This window comes from Hyperolius riggenbachi, unplaced genomic scaffold (genome assembly GCF_040937935.1).
Source record: "Hyperolius riggenbachi isolate aHypRig1 unplaced genomic scaffold, aHypRig1.pri scaffold_143, whole genome shotgun sequence".
Lineage (NCBI taxonomy): Eukaryota > Metazoa > Chordata > Amphibia > Anura > Hyperoliidae > Hyperolius > Hyperolius riggenbachi.
In genome coordinates this window covers 302,781-326,931 of record NW_027152357.1, presented here as the reverse complement: position 1 = coordinate 326,931, position 24,151 = coordinate 302,781, and the positions used below count along the sequence as shown (strand labels likewise).

At 49.2% G+C, this 24,151-nt stretch overlaps 1 protein-coding gene across 1 annotated transcript in view; it reads left to right on the top strand.

The window, feature by feature from the left end:
• Positions 1-23,498, top strand: part of LOC137543658 (proton-coupled zinc antiporter SLC30A2-like) — a 92,555-nt gene extending 69,057 nt beyond the window's left edge. The window contains exons 6-8 of the mRNA XM_068264784.1: positions 13,028-13,133; positions 13,742-13,876; positions 23,353-23,498. Of these exons, the coding sequence (XP_068120885.1) occupies positions 13,028-13,133; positions 13,742-13,876; positions 23,353-23,498 (387 nt within the window). The remainder of the gene's footprint in view (positions 1-13,027; positions 13,134-13,741; positions 13,877-23,352) is intronic.
• The last annotated feature ends 653 nt before the right edge of the window (positions 23,499-24,151 follow it).

The window sequence follows — 24,151 nt, the reverse complement described above, 5'->3', positions numbered from 1 at the left end:
ACTATACAATGTATGGCCAATCCTGATATAGTAATCTCAGTCCCCTGGTCCTGGCCATGTGCCTGTGTGACTATACAATGTATGGCCAATCCTGATATAGTAATCTCAGTCCCCGGCCATGTGCCTGTATGACTATACAATGTATGGCCAATCCTGATATAGTAATCTCAGTCCCTGGCCATGTTCCTGTATGACTATACAATGTATGGCCAATCCTGATATAGTAATCTCAGTCCCCGGGTCCTGGCCATGTGCCTGTATGACTATACAATGTATGGCAAATCCTGATATAGTAATCTCAGTCCCCTGGTCCTGGCCATGTGTCTGTATGACTATACAATGTATGGCCAATCCTGATATAGTAATCTCAGTCCCCTGGTCCTGGCCATGTGCCTGTGTGACTATACAATGTATGGCCAATCCTGATATAGTAATCTCAGTCCCCTGGTCCTGGCCATGTGCCTGTATGACTATACAATGTATGGCCAATCCTGATATAGTAATCTCAGTCCCCGGGTCCCGGCCATGTGCCTGTATGACTATACAATGTATGGCCAATCCTGTTATAGTAATCTCAGTCCCCGGGTCCTGGCCATGTGTCTGTATGACTATACAATGTATGGCCAATCCTGATATAGTAATCTCAGTCCCCGGGTCCTGGCCATGTGTCTGTATGACTATACAATGTATGGCCAATCCTGATATAGTAATCTCAGTCCCCTGGTCCTGGCCATGTGCCTGTGTGACTATACAATGTATGGCCAATCCTGATATAGTAATCTCAGTCCCCTGGTCCTGGCCATGTGCCTGTGTGACTATACAATGTATGGCCAATCCTGATATAGTAATCTCAGTCCCTGGCCATGTTCCTGTATGACTATACAATGTATGGCCAATCCTGATATAGTAATCTCAGTCCCCGGGTCCTGGCCATGTGCCTGTATGACTATACAATGTATGGCCAATCCTGATATAGTAATCTCAGTCCCCGGGTCCAGGCCACGTGCCTGTATGACTATACAATGTATGGCCAATCCTGATATAGTAATCTCAGTCCCCGGGTCCAGGCCACGTGCCTGTATGACTATACAATGTATGGCCAATCCTGATATAGTAATCTCAGTCCCCGGGTCCTGGCCATGTGCCTGTGTGACTATACAATGTATGGCCAATCCTGATATAGTAATCTCAGTCCCCGGGTCCCGGCCATGTGCCTGTATGACTATACAATGTATGGCCAATCCTGATATAGTAATCTCAGTCCCCGGGTCCCGGCCATGTGCCTGTATGACTATACAATGTATGGCCAATCCTGATATAGTAATCTCAGTCCCCGGGTCCCGGCCATGTGCCTGTATGACTATACAATGTATGGCCAATCCTGATATAGTAATCTCAGTCCCCAGGTCCTGACCATGTGCCTGTATGACTATACAATGTATGGCCAATCCTGATATAGTAATCTCAGTCCCCGGGACCCGGCCATGTGCCTGTATGACTATACAATGTATGGCCAATCCTGATATAGTAATCTCAGTCCCCGGGACCCGGCCATGTGCCTGTATGACTATACAATGTATGGCCAATCCTGATATAGTAATCTCAGTCCCAGGGTCCTGACCATGTGCCTGTATGACTATACAATGTATGGCCAATCCTGATATAGTAATCTCAGTCCCAGGGTCCTGACCATATGCCTGTATGACTATACAATGTATGGCCAATCCTGATATAGTAATCTCAGTCCCCGGGTCCCAGCCATGTGCCTGTATGACTATACAATGTATGGCCAATCCTGATATAGTAATCTCAGTCTCCGGGTCCCGGCCATGTGCCTGTATGACTATACAATGTATGGCCAATCCTGATATAGTAATCTCAGTCCCCGGGTCCCGGCCATGTGCCTGTATAACTATACAATGTATGGCCAATCCTGATATAGTAATCTCAGTCCCCGGGTCTTCACCATATGCCTGTATGACTATACAATGTATGGCCAATCCTGATATAGTAATCTCAGTCTCCGGGTCCCGGCCATGTGCCTGTATGACTATACAATGTATGGCCAATCCTGATATAGTAATCTCAGTCCCCGGGTCCCGGCCATGTGCCTGTATAACTATACAATGTATGGCCAATCCTGATATAGTAATCTCAGTCCCCGGGTCCCGGCCATGTGCCTGTATGACTATACAATGTATGGCCAATCCTGATATAGTAATCTCAGTCCCCGGGTCCCGGCCATGTACCTGTATGACTATACAATGTATGGCCAATCCTGATATAGTAATCTCAGTCCCCGGGTCCCGGCCATGTGCCTGTATGACTATACAATGTATGGCCAATCCTGATATAGTAATCTCAGTCCCCGGGTCCCGGCCATGTACCTGTATGACTATACAATGTATGGCCAATCCTGATATAGTAATCTCAGTCCCCGGGTCATGTGCCTGTATGACTATACAATGTATGGCCAATCCTGATATAGTAATCTCAGTTCCCGGGTCCTGGGCTGGCCATGTGCCTGTATGACTATATAATGTATGGCCAATCCTGATATAGTAATCTCAGTCCCCGGGTCCCGGCCATGTGCCTGTATGACTATACAATGTATGGCCAATCCTGATATAGTAATCTTAGTCCCCGGGTCCTGGCCATGTGCCTGTATGACTATACAACGTATGGCCAATCCTGATATAGTAATCTTAGTCCCCGTGTCCCGGCCATGTGCCTGTATGACTATACAATGTATGGCCAATCCTGATATAGTAATCTTAGTCCCCGAGTCCCGGCCATGTGCCTGTATGACTACACAATGTACGGCCAATCCTGATATAGTAATCTCAGTCCCCGGGTCCTGGCCATGTGCCTGTATGACTATACAATGTATGGCCAATCCTGATATAGTAATCTCAGTCCCCGGGTCCTGGCCATGTGCCTGTATGACTATACAATGTATGGCCAATCCTGATATAGTAATCTCAGTCCCCGGATCCTGGCCATGTGCCTGTATGACTATACAATGTATGACCAATCCTGATATAGTAATCTCAGTCCCCGGGTCCCGGCCATGTGCCTGTATGACTATACAATGTATGGCCAATCCTGATATAGTAATCTCAGTCCCTAGGTCCCGGTCATGTTCCTGTATGACTATACAATGTATGGCCAATCCTGATATAGTAATCTCAGTCCCCGGGTCCTGACCATGTACCTGTATGACTATACAATGTATGGCCAATCCTGATATAGTAATCTCAGTCCCTGGCCATGTTCCTGTATGACTATACAATGTATGGCCAATCCTGATATAGTAACCTCAGTCCCCGGGTCCAGGCCACGTGCCTGTATGACTATACAATGTATGGCAGACCCTGATATAGTAATCTCAGTCCCCGGGTCCTGGCCATGTGCCTGTATGACTATACAATGTATGGCCAATCCTGATATAGTAATCTTAGTCCCCGGGTCCCAGCCATGTGCCTGTATGACTACACAATGTATGGCCAATCCTGATATAGTAATCTCAGTCCCCGGGTCCCGGCCATGTGCCTGTATGACTATACAATGTATGGCCAATCCTGATATAGTAATCTCAGTCCCCGGCCATGTGCCTGTATGACTATACAATGTATGGCCAATCCTGATATAGTAATCTCAGTCCCCGGGTCCCGGCCATGTGCCTGTATGACTATACAATGTATGGCCAATCCTGATATAGTAATCTCAGTCCCCGGGTCCCGGCCATGTGCCTGTATGACTATACAATGTATGGCCAATCCTGATATAGTAATCTCAGTCCTCGGGTCCTGACCATGTGCCTGTATGACTATACAATGTATGGCCAATCCTGATATAGTAATCTCAGTCCCCGGGTCCCGGCCATGTGTCTGTATGACTATACAATGTATGGCCAATCCTGATATAGTAATCTCAGTCCCCGGGTCCCAGCCATGTGTCTGTATGACTATACAATGTATGGCCAATCCTGATATAGTAATCTCAGTCCCCGGGTCCCAGCCATGTGCCTGTATGACTATACAATGTATGGCCAATCCTGATATAGAAATCTCAGTCCCCGGGTCCTGACCATGTGCCTGTATGACTATACAATGTATGGCCAATCCTGATATAGTAATCTCAGTCCCCGGGTCCCAGCCATGTGCCTGTATGACTATACAATGTATGGCCAATCCTGATATAGTAATCTCAGTCCCCGGGTCCTGACCATGTGCCTGTATGACTATACAATGTATGGCCAATCCTGATATAGTAATCTCAGTCCCCGGGTCCCGGCCATGTACCTGTATGACTATACAATGTATGGCCAATCCTGATATAGTAATCTCAGTCCCCGGGTCTCGGCCATGTGCCTGTATGACTATACAATGTATGGCCAGTCCTGATATAGTAATCTCAGTCCCCGGCCATGTGCCTGTATGACTATACAATGTATGGCCAATCCTGGTATAGTAATCTCAGTCCCCGGGTCCCGGCCATGTGCCTGTATGACTATACAATGTATGGCCAAACCTGATATAGTAATCTCAGTCCCCGGGTCCCGGCCATGTGCCTGTATGACTATACAATATATGGCCAGTCCTGATATAGTAATCTCAGTCCCCGGGTCCTGACCATGTGCCTGTATGACTATACAATGTATGGCCAATCCTGATATAGTAATCTCAGTCCCCGGGTCCTGGCCATGTGCCTGTATGACTATACAATGTATGGCCAATCCTGATATAGTAATCTCAGTCCCTGGGTCCCAGCCATGTGCCTGTATGACTATACAATGTATGGCCAATCCTGATATAGTAATCTCAGTCCCCGGGTCCTGGCCATGTGCCTGTATGACTATACAATGTATGGCCAATCCTGATATAGTAATCTCAGTCCCCGGGCCCCGGCCATGTGCCTGCATGACTATACAATGTATGGCCAGTCCTGATATAGTAATCTCAGTCCCCTGGTCCTGGCCATGTGCCTGTGTGACTATACAATGTATGGCCAATCCTGATATAGTAATCTCAGTCCCCGGGTCCCAGCCATGTGCCTGTATGACTATACAATGTATGGCCAATCCTGATATAGTAATCTCAGTCCCCGGGTCCTGACCATGTGCCTGCATGACTATACAATGTATGGCCAATAATGCTATAGTAATCTCAGTCCCCGGGTCCCGGCCATGTGCCTGTATGACTATACAATGTATGACCAATCCTGATATAGTAATCTCAGTCCCCGGGTCCCAGCCATGTGCCTGTATGACTATACAATGTATGGCCAATCCTGATATAGTGATCTCAGTCCCCGGGTCCTGGCCATGTGCCTGTATGACTATACAATGTATGGCCAATCCTGATATAGTAATCTCAGTCCCTGGCCATGTTCCTGTATGACTATACAATGTATGGCCAATCCTGATATAGTAATCTCAGTCCCCGGGTCCCAGCCATGTGCCTGTATGACTATACAATGTATGGCCAATCCTGATATAGTGATCTCAGTCCCCGGGTCCTGGCCATGTGCCTGTATGACTATACAATGTATGGCCAATCCTGATATAGTAATCTCAGTCCCTGGCCATGTTCCTGTATGACTATACAATGTATGGCCAATCCTGATATAGTAATCTCAGTCCCCGGGTCCCGGCCATGTGCCTGTATGACTATACAATGTATGGCCAATCCGGATATAGTAATCTCAGTCCCCGGGTCCCGGCCATGTGCCTGTATGACTATACAATGTATGGCCAATCCTGATATAGTAATCTCAGTCCCCGGGTCCCAGCCATGTGCCTGTATGACTATACAATGTATGGCCAATCCTGATATAGTAATCTCAGTCCCCGGGTCCCAGCCATGTGCCTGTATGACTATACAATGTATGGCCAATCCTCATATAGTGATCTCAGTCCCCGGGTCCTGGCCATGTGTCTGTATGACTATATAATGTATGGCCAATCCTGATATAGTAATCTCAGTCCCCGGGTCCCGGCCATGTGCCTGTATGACTATACAATGTATGGCCAATCCTGTTATAGTAATCTCAGTCCCCGGGTCCCGGCCATGTGCCTGTATGACTATATAATGTATGGCCAATCCTGATATAGTAATCTCAGTCCCCGGGTCCTGACCATGTGCCTGTATGACTATACAATGTATGGCCAATCCTGATATAGTAACCTCAGTCCCCGGGTCCCGGCCATGTACCTGTATGACTATACAATGTATGGCCAATCCTGATATAGTAATCTCAGTCCCCGGGTCCTGACCATGTGCTTGTATGACTATACAATGTATGGCCAATCCTGATATAGTAATCTCAGTCCCCGGGTCCCTGTCATGTGTCTGTATGACTATACAATGTATGGCCAATCCTGATATAGTAATCTCAGTCCCCGGGTCCCAGCCATGTGCCTGTATGACTATACAATGTATGGCCAATCCTGATATAGTAATCTCAGTCCCCGGGTCCCGGCCATGTACCTGTATGACTATACAATGTATGGCCAATCCTGATATAGTAATCTCAGTCCCCAGGTCCTGACCATGTGCCTGTATGACTATACAATGTATGGCCAATCCTGATATAGTAATCTCAGTCCCCGGGTCCTGGCCATGTGCCTGTATGACTATACAATGTATGGACAATCCTGATATAGTAATCTCAGTCCCCGGGTCCTGGCCATGTGCCTGTATGACTATACAATGTATGGACAATCCTGATATAGTAATCTCAGTCCCCGGGTCCCGGCCATGTGCCTGTATGACTATACAATGTATGGCCAATCCTGATATAGTAATCTCAGTCCCCGGGTCCCGACCATGCGCCTGTATGACTATATAATGTATGGCCAATCCTGATATAGTAATCTCAGTCCCCGGGTCCCGGCCATGTACCTGTATGACTATACAATGTATGGCCAATCCTGATATAGTAATCTCAGTCCCCGGGTCCTGGCCATGTGCCTGTATGACTATACAATGTATGGACAATCCTGATATAGTAATCTCAGTCCCCGGGTCCCGGCCATGTACCTGTATGACTATACAATGTATGGCCAATCCTGATATAGTGATCTCAGTCCCCGGGTCCTGGCCATGTGCCTGTATGACTATACAATGTATGGCCAATCCTGATATAGTAATCTCAGTCCCCGGGTCCCAGCCATGTGCCTGTATAACTATACAATGTATGGCCAATCCTGATATAGTAATCTCAGTCCCCGGGTCCTGACCATGTGTCTGTATGACTATACAATGCATGGCCAATCCTGATATAGTAATCTCAGTCCCCGGGTCCCTGTCATGTGCCTGTATGACTATACAATGTATGGCCAATCCTGATATAGTAATCTCAGTCCCCGGGTCCCGGCCATGTCCCTGTATGACTATACAATGTATGGCCAATCCTGATATAGTAATCTCAGTCCCCAGGTCCCGGCCATGTCCCTGTATGACTATACAATGTATGGCCAATCCTGATATAGTAATCTCAGTGCCCGGGTCCCGGCCATGTGCCTGTATGACTATACAATGTATGGCCAATCCTGATATAGTAATCTCAGTCCCCGGGTCCCAGCCATGTGCCTGTATGACTATACAATGTATGGCCAATCCTGATATAGTAATCTCAGTCCCGGGGTTCTGGCCATGTGCCTGTATGACTATACAATGTATGGCCAATCCTGATATAGTAATCTCAGTCCCCGGGTCCCGGCCATGTGCCTGTATGACTATACAATGTATGGCCAATCCTGATATAGTAATCTCAGTCCCCAGGTCCTGGCCATGTGCCTGTATGACTATAAATCAAATATAATTAGAATGTTCATTTCCATTATGCAACATTTCTCACAATATCCTATATAATAAAATGCAAGTGTCCCTGCGTCATCAGATGAATGGTTGGGTGTCCTTAGCTTTTTTGGACTGAGCATGTGCGCACATTGCGGGGGTAGTGGCTGTGACCTAGCGCCCGTTTTTTAACGGGCGGGCCTTTTTACTAGTATTTTTATAATATCCAGTTTAAGTTTCTACTGTGTATGGAAGGATGATGTCAGAAGACTCCAGCCCGTGGCAGATAGACACGGGGTGGACATTAGTGTCACATGGTGGCCTGTATATCACGTGGCAGCAGCTATGACACAGGAAGTGCAGGAACTGTGTATGGAAGGATGATGTCAGAAGACTCCAGCCCGTGGCAGATAGACACGGGGTGGACATTAGTGTCACATGGTGGCCTGTATATCATGTGGGAGCAGCTATGACACAGGAAGTGCAAGAACTGTGTATGGAAGGATGATGTCTGAAGACTCCAGCCCGTGGCAGATAGACACAGGGTGGACATTAGTCACATGGTGGCCTGTATACCACGTGGCAGCAGCTATGACACAGGAAGTGCATGAACTGTGTATGGAAGGATGATGTCAGAAGACTCCAGCCCGTGGCAGATAGACACAGGGGGGACATTAGTGTCACATGGTGGCCTGTATATCATGTGACAGCAGCTATGACACAGGAAGTGCAGGAACTGTGTATGGAAGGATGATGTCAGAAGACTCCAGCCCGTGGCAGATAGACACAGGGTGGACATTAGTGTCACATGGTGGCATGTATATCACGTGGCAGCAGCTATGACACAGGAAGTGCAGGAACTGTGTATGGAAGGATGATGTCAGGAGACTCTAGCCCGTGGCAGATAGACACGGGGTGGACATTAGTGTCACATGGTGGCCTGTATATTACGTGGCAGCAGCTATGACACAGGAAGTGCATGAACTGTGTATGGAAGGATGATGTCAGAAGACTCCAGCCCGTGGCAGATAGACACAGGGTGGACATTAGTGTCACATGGTGGCCTGTATATCACATGGCAGCAGCTATGACACAGGAAGTGCAGGAACTGTGTATGGAAGGATGATGTCAGAAGACTCCTGCCCGTGGCAGATAGACACAGGGTGGACATTAGTCACATGGTGGCCTGTATATCACGTGGCAGCAGCTATGACACAGGAAGTGCAGGAACTGTGTATGGAAGGATGATGTCAGAAGACTCCAGCCCGTGGCAGATAGACACAGGGTGGACATTAGTGTCACATGGTGGCCTGTATATCACGTGGCAGCAGCTATGACACAGGAAGTGCAGGAACTGTGTATGGAAGGATGATGTCAGAAGACTCCAGCCCGTGGCAGATAGACACAGGGTGGACATTAGTGTCACATGGTGGCCTGTATATCACGTGGCAGCAGCTATGACACAGGAAGTGCAGGAACTGTGTATGGAAGGATGATGTCAGGAGACTCCAGCCCGTGGCAGATAGACACGGGGTGGACATTAGTGTCACATGGTGGCCTGTATATCACGTGGCAGCAGCTATGACACAGGAAGTGCAGGAACTGTGTATGGAAGGATGATGTCAGAAGACTCCAGCCCGTGGCAGATAGACACGGGGTGGACATTAGTGTCACATGGTGGCCTGTATATCACGTGGCAGCAGCTATGACACAGGAAGTGCAGGAACTGTGTATGGAAGGATGATGTCAGGAGACTCCAGCCCGTGGCAGATAGACACGGGGTGGACATTAGTGTCACATGGTGGCCTGTATATCACGTGGCAGCAGCTATGACACAGGAAGTGCAGGAACTGTGTATGGAAGGATGATGTCAGAAGACTCCTGCCCGTGGCAGATAGACACAGGGTGGACATTAGTCACATGGTGGCCTGTATATCACGTGGCAGCAGCTATGACACAGGAAGTGCAGGAACTGTGTATGGAAGGATGATGTCAGAAGACTCCTGCCCGTGGCAGATAGACACAGGGTGGACATTAGTCACATGGTGGCCTGTATATCACGTGGCAGCAGCTATGACACAGGAAGTGCAGGAACTGTGTATGGAAGGATGATGTCAGAAGACTCCAGCCCGTGGCAGATAGACACAGGGTGGACATTAGTCACATGGTGGCCTGTATATCACGTGGCAGTAGCTTTGACACAGGAAGTGCAGGAACTGTGTATGGAAGGATGATGTCAGAAGACTCCTGCCCGTGGCAGATAGACACAGGGTGGACATTAGTCACATGGTGGCCTGTATATCACGTGGCAGCAGCTATGACACAGGAAGTGCAGGAACTGTGTATGGAAGGATGATGTCAGAAGACTCCAGCCCGTGGCAGATAGACACAGGGTGGACATTAGTGTCACATGGTGGCCTGTATATCACGTGGCAGCAGCTATGACACAGGAAGTGCAGGAACTGTGTATGGAAGGATGATGTCAGAAGACTCCAGCCCGTGGCAGATAGACACGGGGTGGACATTAGTGTCACATGGTGGCCTGTATATCACGTGGCAGCAGCTATGACACAGGAAGTGCAGGAACTGTGTATGGAAGGATGATGTCAGAAGACTCCAGCCCATGGCAGATAGACACGGTGTGGACATTAGTGTCACATGGTGGCCTGTATATCACGTGGCAGCAGCTATGACACAGGAAGTGCAGGAACTGTGTATGGAAGGATGATGTCAGAAGACTCCTGCCCGTGGCAGATAGACACAGGGTGGACATTAGTCACATGGTGGCCTGTATATCACGTGGCAGCAGCTATGACACAGGAAGTGCAGGAACTGTGTATGGAAGGATGATGTCAGAAGACTCCTGCCCGTGGCAGATAGACACAGGGTGGACATTAGTCACATGGTGGCCTGTATATCACGTGGCAGCAGCTATGACACAGGAAGTGCAGGAACTGTGTATGGAAGGATGATGTCAGAAGACTCCAGCCCGTGGCAGATAGACACAGGGTGGACATTAGTGTCACATGGTGACCTGTATATCACGTGGCAGCAGCTATGACACAGGAAGTGCAGGAGCTGTGTATGGAAGGATGATGTCAGAAGACTCCAGCCTGTGGCAGATAGACACGGTGCGGACATTAGTGTCACATGGTGGCCTGTATATCACGTGACAGCAGCTATGACACAGGAAGTGCAGGAACTGTGTATGGAAGGATGATGTCAGAAGACTCCAGCCCGTGGCAGATAGACACGGGGTGGACATTAGTGTCACATGGTGGCCTGTATATCACGTGGCAGCAGCTATGACACAGGAAGTGCATGAACTGTGTATGGAAGGATGATGTCAGAAGACTCCAGCCCGTGGCAGATAGACACAGGGTGGACATTAGTCACATGGTGGCCTGTATATCACGTGGCAGCAGCTATGACACAGGGAGTGCAGGAACTGTGTATGGAAGGAGGATGTCAGAAGACTCCAGCCTGTGGCAGATAGACACGGAGTGGACATTAGTGTCACATGGTGGCCTGTATATCACGTGGCAGCAGCTATGACACAGGAAGTGCAGGAACTGTGTATGGAAGGATGATGTCAGAAGACTCTAGCCTGTGGCAGATAGACACGGGGTGGACATTAGTCACATGGTGGCCTGTATATCATGTGACAGCAGCTATGACACAGGAAGTGCAGGAACTGTGTATGGAAGGATGATGTCAGAAGACTCCAGCCCGTGGCAGATAGACACGGGGTGGACATTAGTGTCACATGGTGGCCTGTATATAACGTGGCAGTAGCTTTGACACAGGAAGTGCAGGAACTGTGTATGGAAGGATGATTTCAGAAGACTCCAGCCCGTGGCAGATAGACACGGTGTGGACATTAGTGTCACATGGTGGCCTGTATATCACGTGACAGCAGCTATGACACAGGAAGTGCAGGAACTGTGTATGGAAGGATGATGTCAGAAGACTCCAGCCCGTGGCAGATAGACACAGGGTGGACATTAGTGTCACATGGTGGCCTGTATATCACGTGGCAGCAGCTATGACACAGGAAGTGCAGGAACTGTGTATGGAAGGATGATGTCAGAAGACTCCAGCCCATGGTAGATATACACAGGGTGGACATTAGTGTCCCATGGTGGCCTGTATACCACGTGGCAGCAGCTATGACACAGGAAGTGCAGGAACTGTGTATGGAAGGATGATGTCAGAAGACTCCAGCCCATGGCAGATAGACACAGGGTGGACATTAGTGTCACATGGTGGCCTGTATACCACGTGGCAGCAGCTATGACACAGGAAGTGCATGAACTGTGTATGCAAGGATGATGTTAGAAGACTCCAGCCCATGGCAGATAGACACAGGGTGGACATTAGTGTCACATGGTGGCCTGTATACCACGTGGCAGCAGCTATGACACAGGAAGTGCATGAACTGTGTATGCAAGGATGATGTCAGAAGACTCCAGCCCGTGGCAGATAGACACGGGGTGGACATTAGTGTCACATGGTGGCCTGTATATCATGTGGCAGCAGCTATGACACAGGAAGTGCAGGAACTGTGTATGGAAGGATGATGTCAGAAGACTCGAGCCTGTGGCAGATAGACACAGGGTGGACATTAGTGTCACATGGTGGCCTGTATATCACGTGGCAGCAGCTATGACACAGGAAGTGCAGGAACTGTGTATGGAAGGATGATGTCAGAAGACTCCAGCCCATGGCAGATAGACACGGTGTGGACATTAGTGTCACATGGTGGCCTGTATATCACGTGGCAGCAGCTATGACACAGGAAGTGCAGGAACTGTGTATGGAAGGATGATGTTAGAAGACTCCAGCCCGTGGCAGATAGACACAGGGTGGACATTAGTGTCACATGGTGGCCTGTATATCACGTGGCAGCAGCTATGACACAGGAAGTGCAGGAACTATGTATGGAAGGATGATGTTAGAAGACTCCACCCTGTGGCAGATAGACACAGGGTGGACATTAGTGTCACATGGTGGCCTGTATATCACGTGGCAGCAGCTATGACACAGGAAGTGCAGGAACTGTGTATGGAAGGATGATGTCAGAAGACTCCAGCCCGTGGCAGATAGACACGGGGTGGACATTAGTGTCACATGGTGGCCTGTATATCACGTGGCAGCAGCTATGACACAGGAAGTGCAGGAACTGTGTATGAAGAGTCATCTGCTAACTGTATCTTCTCTTCCAGCCGCACTACAAGGTTGCTGACCCCCTCTGCACCTTCCTCTTTTCCATCTTTGTTGTTGGGACCACCATGACCATCATGCGAGACGTCTTTTGGGTGCTGATGGAAGGTAAGGCCAGGCTGGGGGGTACTGAGGGAAAGTGGCCAATGGAAGAGAAGCAGATTGGGCATATTCGGTAGATAAGATGGTGATGAAGGTTTCAGGGGGCCTGACACATGGTCCAGCATGGCTTGTGGGAATGGAGCAATGAGAAGCTCATAGGAATGACTCCAGACAGTCCAGAGGAATCTATGAAGGTGTAGCCATCAGAACACTGGAGGAAGGGCATAATACAAGTGATGCATGATGGGAGTGAGAGATTGTACAACCAATAATGGGCAACCTGGCAACCAATCAGAACACAGACACAGCTGTACAATGGCTTTTTTGGCCAATCCCTCATTCTGAGCCAATTCCCTCAGGCTCCTGTCACACGGGCTGGTCAGCTGCTTGCATACATGATGCAACATATGCCGAATCAATCAATGTTTACCAACACACATACAATTATTTCTGATCAGTCTACTGAAGGGTTTCCTTCCAACCAATAGACAATCTTATCATTTATCCATGAGGATGGAATAGTGGCTGTTGTGTGTACAGCATGAGATAAGGATAGTGGGCGGAGGAGGAGGACACAGGTATGGAAACATTATTACTCTTCCTTTATCTCCCAGGTACACCGCGCAGCATAGCGTACAACTCAGTGAAGGAGATGCTCCAATCCGTGCAGGGGGTCCAATCAGTGCACTGCCTGCAGCTCTGGGCTCTCACCCTCAGCCAGAACGTGGCATCTGTTCATCTGGCTATCGGTAAGTCAGGCCTCCACATGGCCACACACTCGGCATAACACAACTGAGGACCCTCGATGTATAAACACCAGGTTTATGTGTCCAGAAAACCACTTCCTGATTAATTAATTAGATAGATAGATAGATAGATAGATAGATAGATAGATAGATAGATAGATAGATAGATAGATAGATAGATAGATAGATGGGGGTGTTCGATTTTTGCAGTCACAAAAATATTGGGCTTGATTCACTAAGACTAATAGCATGCCTTATCAGAGTAGCATAGCGAGCGCTACAAAGTGGCCAGCAGGAAGGGCTCTTTCACACTAGAGGCTGCGGTAGAAAAGGCTAAAAGTCAGCCTTTTGCTTAACGCCAATACATAGCGTTTTCAAAGCTTTTTCAAAGCGTTTTGAAAGAGTTTTACAGCCCATATGAAAACGTCCTTTTTTTTTTCTTCTATAAAAATAAGTGAACAAGTTAGCTGTAAAACGCTTTGAAAAGGCTTTGAAAACGCTGAAGTTGGCGTTTTCCATTGACTATCATTGAAACGCCAACAGCCAACTTCGGCTGTAAACAGCCCTGAAAAAGCTCCTGGGAGCGTTGAAACGCAACGCTCCAAAACTCCGAGTTAGATGTGAAAGGTAAAATGAAAGTCTATGGACTTTCTTTTACCTAGCAAAACGCCAACTTCGGCCGTGGCGTTAAAACGCCGAAAAATACTTCTGGTGTGAAAGGGCCCGAAGAGCTACCATTGTCTGCATTGAATACTGAATAGATCAATTACGTTGGATAGGCAAATTAAGCTAGACATTCAATTAGGAACTGTCTACCTAGCCTCTAATTAGGAGATGGCTAATTAGTCAATAGCCACTCAGGTCCTTACCTTTGATCTGCTATGGAATACTGTCTCATATGTGTACTTTGCTTTGTCACCTGTAAAGGGGCCCATACACAACTATTTTCCTGCCGATATACGGCCGATTTGATCACAGTGATCGAAACGGCTGTGAAATCGCCACGCACACCGCTGACAGAACGATCGTTTTCCGTCTGAAATCGATCGTTCCCGTCGATTCCCGTCGAACCATCCGTGCGGAAGATTTTTCTCGGTTGCCGGCGGGTCGGGAGTGCGTCGATAGCGGCGTTTGAATGCCAGACGACTGACGCAATGCAGCGGGTATACATTACTTGTTCCGGCCGGCGCGAGTCCCCTGGTCCCCGCTGTCTTCTTCTCCGCTCCGCTCCGGACCATTCCTGCAGCTACACAGAACTTCCTGTCCCAGCAGGAAGTTTAAACAGTAGAGCGCCCTGTACTGTTTAAACTTCCCCTGAACAGGAAGTTCAGTAGCTGCCGGAACGGTCTGGAGCGGAGCAGAGAAGAAGACAGCGGGAACTCGCGCCGGCCGGAAGAGGTAATGTATGCGGGGGGGGGGGGGGGGGGGGGTATGGCGGCAGCTCCAGAGATTGTGATCGGTTTTAGGCTGAAATCGATTCACAATCTGTTTGCAGTAAAGGTGGCCATACGATCCCTCTCTGATCAGATTCGATCAGAGAGGGAGCTATCTGTTGGTCGAATCTGATGGCAAATCGACCAGTGTATGGCCACCTTAACTTGTAGTACAGAAGTCTAGAGTGCCATAACAAGGAAACAGGTAATTACATAACAACCTCCGATTTTGTCCTGCATCCTGAAAAGGTGTTGCATTGCTTTGAACTTTGTATTCATATAAACAGCTACCTGTTGACCAAATATACAATCCTGAGTAACTGAGTCTGGACAGTGGGAAGCTAAAACAGGAAAGCTTTGAAGTTGCATATCACAGAAAGGATATGACGCGTCACACCTGGGGAAATTGCATTAGTTTTGGGACTGGACATTAAGTTATGAGCCTAATCTAACCCCCGTGGAGCCTGCATCCCCAACCCGGAGTCCCGGACTCATTTAAGGTACTGTGTGATAACTCTTTGCAAATGGGGGGTGCTGCTGAGTCTCCACGGCAGAAGAACTGTGTACTAGGAGCCAGCCCTAGTAAGTCTCCAGTGCCCAGGCCTGGAGTGGCCTGGTCACTAGGTGGGGGATTAGTGTTAGGCACAGTTCGATGGGGGGTGGGGGGTTAGTATTAGGCACTAGGTGGGGGTTAGTGTTAGCCACAGTGGGATGGGGGGTGGGGGGTTAGTGTTAGGCATCAGGAAGTGGGGTGTGGGGACTAGTGTTAGGCACAATGGGATGGGGGGGTTAGTGTTAGGCACAATGGGATGGGGGGGTTAGTGTTAGGCATAGTGGGATATTGGGGCGGGGAGGGGGGTGTTAGTGTGAGAATTGGGGCCGGGTGTGTCTATAGTAAAATATCAGTAATATTACATTACTGATATTATAACCATCGGTGCCTGGCACCTGATTCCAGCAGCGATGGATAGACAAGCTCGCTCTCTCCGGAGCCCTTTCCTCGAGCTGCTGGTGAGGTAGATACAGTGGCGTCCCTACCATGGGGCGGCTAGGAGCGCTCCGCTCCGGGTGTCAGCTCCAGGGGGGGTGTCATCAAGACCTCCCCAGAAGCCTTGATGACACAGGAGGGGAAGCAGCGCTGAAGGAGGGGTGGCAGCGTCGGCGGGGAGGGGGGAAATACCCCCCCACATCTCCCTCACCTGGGTCCCCTCCTTCGGCGCTTCCCCTCCACGGGCGCCGGCAACGGGCACTGACAGGGCGGCTGATAGCCGCCCTCAGTTTACCCGAGCAGGGCTACGGGAAGATGGCCGCCGAAGCCCGCACTGGAGACAAAAATAGACGGCAAGATGGCCGCCGACGCCATCTTGCCGTCTATTTTTGTCTCCAGTGCGGGCTTCGGTGGCCATCTTCCCGTAGCCCTGCACTGATGACGCAGCAGGAGACGGCGCGGGACATTCAAGAGGAGCTGCGGAGGCTGCCTGGGATTCGGAAGAGAGGTTTCATCTGCAGGTAAGTGAATGGGTTTTTTTTCTTTTACAGGTGCACCGGCCCGGCCACCCACCGCTGCTGCCCACCTACCCACCGCTGCTGCCCACCTACCCACCGCTGCTGCCCACCTACCCACCGCTGCTGCCCACCTACCCACCAGGCTACCCACCGCTGCTGCCCACCTACCCACCGCTGCTGCCCACCTACCCACCACTGCTACCCACCAGGCTACCCAGCAGGCTACCCACCGCTGCTGCCCACCACTGCTAGCAGGCTACCCACCACTGCTGCCCACCTACCCACCGCTGCTGCCCACCTACCCACCACTGCTGCCCACCTACCCACCAGGCTACCCAGCAGGCTACCCACTGCTGCTGCCCACCTACCCACCACTGCTGCCCACCTACCCACCACTGCTGCCCACCTACCCAGCAGGTTACCCACCACTGCTGCCCACCTACCCACCAGGCTACCCACCGCTGCTGCCCACCTACCCACCGCTGCTGCCCACCTACCCACCAGGCTACCCACCGCTGCTGCCCACCTACCCACCGCTGCTGCCCACCTACCCACCACTGCTGCCCACCTACCCACCAGGCTACCCAGCAGGCTACCCACCGCTGCTGCCCACCTGCCCACCACTGCTAGCAGGCTACCCACCACTGCTGCCCACCTACCCACCACTGCTGCCCACCTACCCACCGCTGCTGCCCACCTACCCACCACTGCTGCCCACCTACCCACCAGGCTACCCAGCAGGCTACCCACTGCTGCTGCCCACCTACCCACCACTGCTGCCCACCTACCCACCACTGCTGCCCACCTACCCAGCAGGCTACCCACCACTGCTGCCCACCTACCCACCACTGCTGCCCACCTACCCACCAGGCTACCCAGCAGGCTGCCCATCTACCCACCACTGCTGCCTACCTACCCACCAGGCTACCCAGCAGGCTACCCACCACTGCTGCCCACCTACCCACCACTGCTACCCACCTACCCACCGCTGCTGCCCACCTACCCACCAGGCTACCCAGCAGGCTACCCACCGCTGCTGCCCACCTGCCCACCGCTGCTGCCCACCTGCCCACCACTGCTGCCCACCTACCCACCGCTGCTGCCCACCTACCCACCACTGCTGCCCACCTACCCACCAGGCTACCCAGCAGGCTAACCACCGCTGCTGCCCACCTACCCACCACTGCTGCCCACCTACCCACCAGGCTACCCAGCAGGCTACCCACCACTGCTGCCCACCTACCCACCACTGCTGCCCACCTACCCACCACTGCTGCCCCCCTACCCACCAGGCTACCCACCATGCTACCCACCTACCCACCACTGCTGACCACCTACCCACCAGGCTACTCAGCAGGCTGCCCACCTACCCACCACTGCTGCCCCCCTACCCACCACTGCTACCCAGCAGGCTGCCCACCTACCCACTAGGCAATCAGGCTGCTCACCCTTAACCACCTACCCACCAGGCTATCAGCTTGCCAACACTCAAATCTGCTACCGATATTGTGTATTTTGTGGTCAGATCTGCTACCGACATTGTGTATTTTGTGGTCAGATTAACTGCCGACATTGTGTATTTTGTGGTCAGTTTAACTACCGTCATTGTGTATTTTGTGGTCAGTTTAACTACCGTCGTGTATTTTGTGGTCAGTTTAACAACCGTCATTGTGTATTTTGTGGTCAGTTTAACTACCGTCATTGTGTATTTTGTGGTCAGTTTAACTACCGTCGTGTATTTTGTGGTCAGTTTAACTACCGTCATTGTGTATTTTGTGGTCAGTTTAACTACCGATATTGTGTATTTTGTGGTGAAATCTGGTGCTGACATTGTGTATGTTCTGGTCAAATCTACCGCAAGATTGAATGATTTTTTTCTGGTCAAATCTGCCGACATGATTGAATGTATTTTCTTGTGAAATCTGCTCACATAACGTGTAATGTCTGGTGAAATGTTCTCGCATTACGTGTATTTTATGTTGAAAGCTTCTGACATTTTGTGTATTTTCTGGAGAAAAGCTGCGCAATGATGTGAATTTTCTGGAGAAAGGTTGACTAAAACTTGGGTGCACTTTTAAATTAGCTCCGCCCCATCCGGTCATAGCCACGCCCATTTTTTTCGCCGCGGCGCGCTTAGCGCGCCGCAGGTGGTGGACCGTGGGTGGGGGGGTGTCTTTCAATACCTAGCACCGGGTGTCAAATGCCCTAGGTACGCCACTGGGTAGATATGCCGGGATGTGGATATATCCTCACCAGGGAAAGGAGAACTGGGCTGGAGTTCCTGTGGTGGACTCATTGTCACGGCTGGTGAGGATTCTGATCTTCCCAGGTCATCTCCAGACCCTTCAGGGCCATCATTCATCTCTCCTGTATCTTCCCCAGGATCTCCTCATCTGTCTGTTGTCACATGGGAATGGGATCATTGATTTCAGATGTTTATAATTGTTCAGGTTCTCCCCGGGGCAGTCACCTCTACTAGGCAGGTCCTCAGTGGTGTCACCTCAGTATTGGCTGCTGACGACAGAAGGGGTCAGAGTGAGGAAAGCCAAACCACCGTAACCACCTACACACCAAGTTCCGTTCAATAAATATGTCATCCATACATAAGAGGAATTGTGACGCCCTCGCAATCTTCTCCAACGCCGATATCAAAGCTGTGATGCTTGCGGGATCTTTCAATACTGATAATGAAGAAGCAGCGAATGCACCATATTTCACTTACACACAGAGTCACAGAACAGCAAGCTTTTTCAACAGGGAAGTTCATTAACTTTCCACAGAACAGAGGTAATTAGTTTAGCAAGACTTTTCCTGTCTGAATCAACACTTCCTGCTGACAGCAGCTGACAAACCCAGCTGAAGAACACATTAGTTCTGCAGTACTTTATACATCAAAAGCAGCCTTCACACACTGGATGTCTGCAGAGTCACACCTGCCCATGCCTCGACACTTCCTACCAGAGTCCAAAGGAAGGGACCATACATGTGGTTCCCTCCACACAGCACTGTAACTTTAAAAAGCCTTCATTTTCATATTTGATGCTTTTCTAGCCACTAGGAGCAAGTTAAATGAACACATTTTTCAGAAGTTGTTAAGGCCAATCTGACACACCTTCCGGGAATTTCCCAGGCAAATCGGACATCCACACCCTGAGAAATAAAGGTTCTCAAGCATACTTTATTGTTTCATAATCATATTTCATATGGGTGAATTTGTAACGCCTTGTTGAAGGCAAATATGCAGTCCATTTCTTGGTACGACCTACGGGCAATGAGATACTGGCAAAGCGGGAATCCTGCCAAAATCTCTCTGGAGAGATCAAACTTGGTCCAGGGTCCTTTGTTCTTTAGTTGACGCCCGCGTACCAATATATATGCCGGCAGGACACTGGCCACAAATCCCCATTTTACATTATTCAATACAAAGACTTTATCACTTATTTGAATCCAAACACGGTATTTTGAACTTTTAGACATTCTACTTCATTTCTCACCTTTTACTTAAAAGGGGTTCTCCCGGGGGTGGGGGCGACTTCTATCAGCCCCCTGTAGCTGTCCCGCGCTGTCCTCCTCCAATCCGCCATTCCCCACTAGAGATGTCGCAAACCTCCAATTTTCAGAACCAAACCTTCCGCGAAAGGTTTGGTTCACACGAACTTTTGCGAACCGCAATAGACTTCAATGGGGAGGCAAACTTGAAAATTCAGAAAAATTTCTGCTGACTAGAAAAATGATAGAAACAATGTTTCAAGGGGTCGAATACCTGGAGGAAGACATGGCTGAGTGAAATACACATCAAAAGTCCCAGCAAAAAATCTAAATGTAATACTAAGCAGTGTTTTAAGGTCAAACATCTCATTGAATGTTCAATTGCAGGCCTACACTACTTTACAACTTCAGGAATTGTACTTCCTCTCTTCCTCCGCTCCTCACTCCAGGGAATTGTAGTATTTCAAAAGCCAGCTTACATACCTTGGTTGGGAATTGAACCCAGGTCTAGTGCCCTTCATCTCTCTCTCTCTCTCTCTCTCACCAACACTACATGCTGAAGCCAGTCTAGCATGTACCATTATGATATATCCAAGAGAAAATTGCTTAAGGATTTGTAGTATGTCAAAAGCTTACTCACATTGGCCAGGAATAGAACCCAGGCCTACCGCGTGGTAGGCTGCTATCCTAACCATTATACCACCAACACAACACACTACAATGCTACATGCTGAAGCCAGCCTAGCATGTACCATTGTGATATACCCAAGAGAAAAATGAGCTCTCTCTCTCTCTCTCTCCCTAGGACTTGATGCCATTAAAGTGAATTTTCACCTTAAAACCATCAATGGATACCGGCAGAATTTCACAGGCAATTTTGGAATTCCGCCGGATTGAAAAAGCAATTCTGTTCTGACCAAACGGAATGGAATGACCAATTTCCGCCCAAAATTGCGGAAAATACAATTCCGCGGAAAGCGGTCACCATCCCTACTAGAGAGAGAGAGAGAGAGAGATGAATCTACGTGGCTATCTGGGGTTATCTTCGGACAACTGTTGAACACAAAAGGCAAGGCCATGTCTGGGTGGGGTTAAACCACCAACCTTTCAGTTAACAGCCAAACGCGCTAATCAATTGTGCCACAGAGACTGTGTACCACAAAGACTGTGCATGCAGTAGCTGTTGAATGATTTTATGAGGATGTATGTGTGTCTTTTGGAGGGAGGAAGTAAGTCTAGCGGTAGGCCTGGGTTCTATTCCTGGCCAATGTGAGTTGGCTTTTGACATACTACAAATCCTTAAGCAATTTTCTCTTGGATATATCATGCTAGGCTGGCTTCAGCATGTAGTGTATGTGGTGGTAAAGTGGTGAAGTGAGCTACCTACCAAGCACTAAGACCTGGGTTCAATTTCCAGCCAAGGCATGTAAGCTGGCTTTTGAAATACTACAATACCCTGGAAGACGAGACCCTCCGGGAGGAGGGAGGGAGGGAGGAATAACCATCAGCTAGGAACAAACCTACAAGACCCTAACTAAACTCTCCCTAGCAGAGTTTGTCAGCAGCTGTCCCTTAACTAATTACTGTAAGCAGACGAGTGAGTAAAATGACAGGAGAACCTTGTCCTTTATAAGGGGGGGCGGGGCTCCAGGAGTGAGTGCAGTCTGATTGGTGACAATGTGCCTGCTGACTGTGATGTAGAGGGTCAAAGTTGACCGTAATGGAGCATTATGGGGGCAAACCGAACTTCCGCAAAAGTTCACCTTCGCCGGCGAACGCGAACCACCTAAAGTTCGCCTGGAACCGTTCGCGGGCAAACCATTCGGGCCATCTATATTCCCCACCGCTGGCACCGGGCAATTATTCGTCTAACAAGACGATTAATGCGCGCTCCCGTTCGCGTCATCGGATGCTTTCGGCGCAGTACGAAGTTCTCTTGTACTGCGCCTGCACAGTAAGCTTCCGATGCCGCACGCGGGACATTATAGCTACAGGGAGCTGATAGAAGCCCCAGGTAAGTGTCTGCCCCCCTCCCCCCAGAGAACTCCTTTAATTCTACCCAACCAATCTGTTCAGCTGCCAGACATGTTGATTTGCCAGCTCCCATGTATATCTGTGTGTATAATGATAAAATGATAACTGTTCCAGTTTTGCCCTTGCTACTGGATTATTGCGATCTGTGCAAGAACTCTCTGTCCTCCAAAAGGGTCCATCAGAGAAAAACGCCCCCCAGGGTGTGTGAGTGCTGGTGCAGGATTCCAAGGCTGCTCAGATCATAACATAGGAAGGAGGAGTCCACACACAGACTTGCTGGAACACTGTCTGTGTATTCCGATTGGTCAGATACAAATTGCATGTGTGTGTGTGTGATGGGACAATAAACTACTACACAGTGTTCCAGCAAGTCTGTGTGAGGACTCCTCCTTCCTATGTTATGTCCTCCAGAAGGGACACACTACCGCATGTTCTTTTATATATTGCTGATCCGTTAGCTAGGTGGCAAATAATTGTCTTCTTCCTTTTAGGAATAGCTAGCTCCGAGGTCTTTCTACCTCACCAATCTAGAGAGTGGTGGCAGCAAAATTCCCGATTTCCAGTGTGAAATCAATAACTTTATTTTACCGATTGTACCATGTATGGGCACGCCAACCAATCTTAAACGTTTACTTTGCTCACAGTGGATTTGCCTCCAGAACCCTCTAGTGGATGAGACCTGTATGGCAACTGTGGCCTAGTAAGACGGGGTTGGTGGGTGTTTGCCACAGGAATAAATCGAGGAAAATCAAATTAAGTAAATCTGAAACAACTAATTTTCAGTTATTTGTTTTGCTTGGAAAGTGGTGGAAAATATTTTTTTTAGCTGAGGCAAGAAAGCAATAAGAGTTATTCCTGAGATACGTTTTGGTGAATCTGCCTGCCTCAGGGTCCGATGTAAATAGGTGGACTTGCAGTATAGTCAGTTGGGTCATGTGAGGCTTTGGTAAGTATGATGAGAAGAGGTTTAGGTCATCCGCTGTTATCAATGTCTATCTTCACATTTTTTCTTTTCAGATGAGAGCTGCGATGCCGACGTCGTCCTCAAAGAGGCTACAGAACTTCTGCAGACAAAGTTTGAGATCTTCACCAGCACTATCCAGGTGGAGCGTTATCTAGAAGACATGGCGGTTTGCCCACGATGCCAGGACCCAAGTGCATGACCAGAAGGCCTTTTCTCTCCAGATTTTACTACCCATTAGCTGGAGTGGAACCAGACTCACAAGGGGTTCAGTCATTGTTCATTGGCTCATGTTCCATTCGTACCATTTGGTGGGTTCCATAATATTCATGGTACCCAACATACCAAATGAAGCCTGAAGCACATACCGTCAGCTCCTGGTCAGTATGAGTTACAATCAGATCTCACAAAGAAAGACAATGTAACCATATTGTATTCCAAATCTGCCAAAGGATAGTCCCAACCCAATTACATTCCAAAGAGTAACGTCAGCCCTCCCCTTGCCGCTATCTTATTTATTACTGTACCGCCAACATATGGAACCGATATGGGCCCTCAGTGGTGTCATTCCTGAGGTGACCTCTTCCCCAGCCATTTTCATGACACACAGAAGACTTTCCGTTGGGCTGGATCTTGTAGTAAAGCAGATAGCTAAAGGGCAAGAGGTGATTTTGGCTTCGCAGTCGGCATTGCGTCATAGACTTTTGTTGGTTAATCGACCGTTACTAACATTAGGCCATATCAGGGCTATAGCATCAACCATAGGCAGGTAGGGAGGCAGTGCTTAGGAGAACTCATGGAGAAGCATGTGATCAGTATGATCAGCTGATAGATTTGTAAGGTTGTGATCTGCTG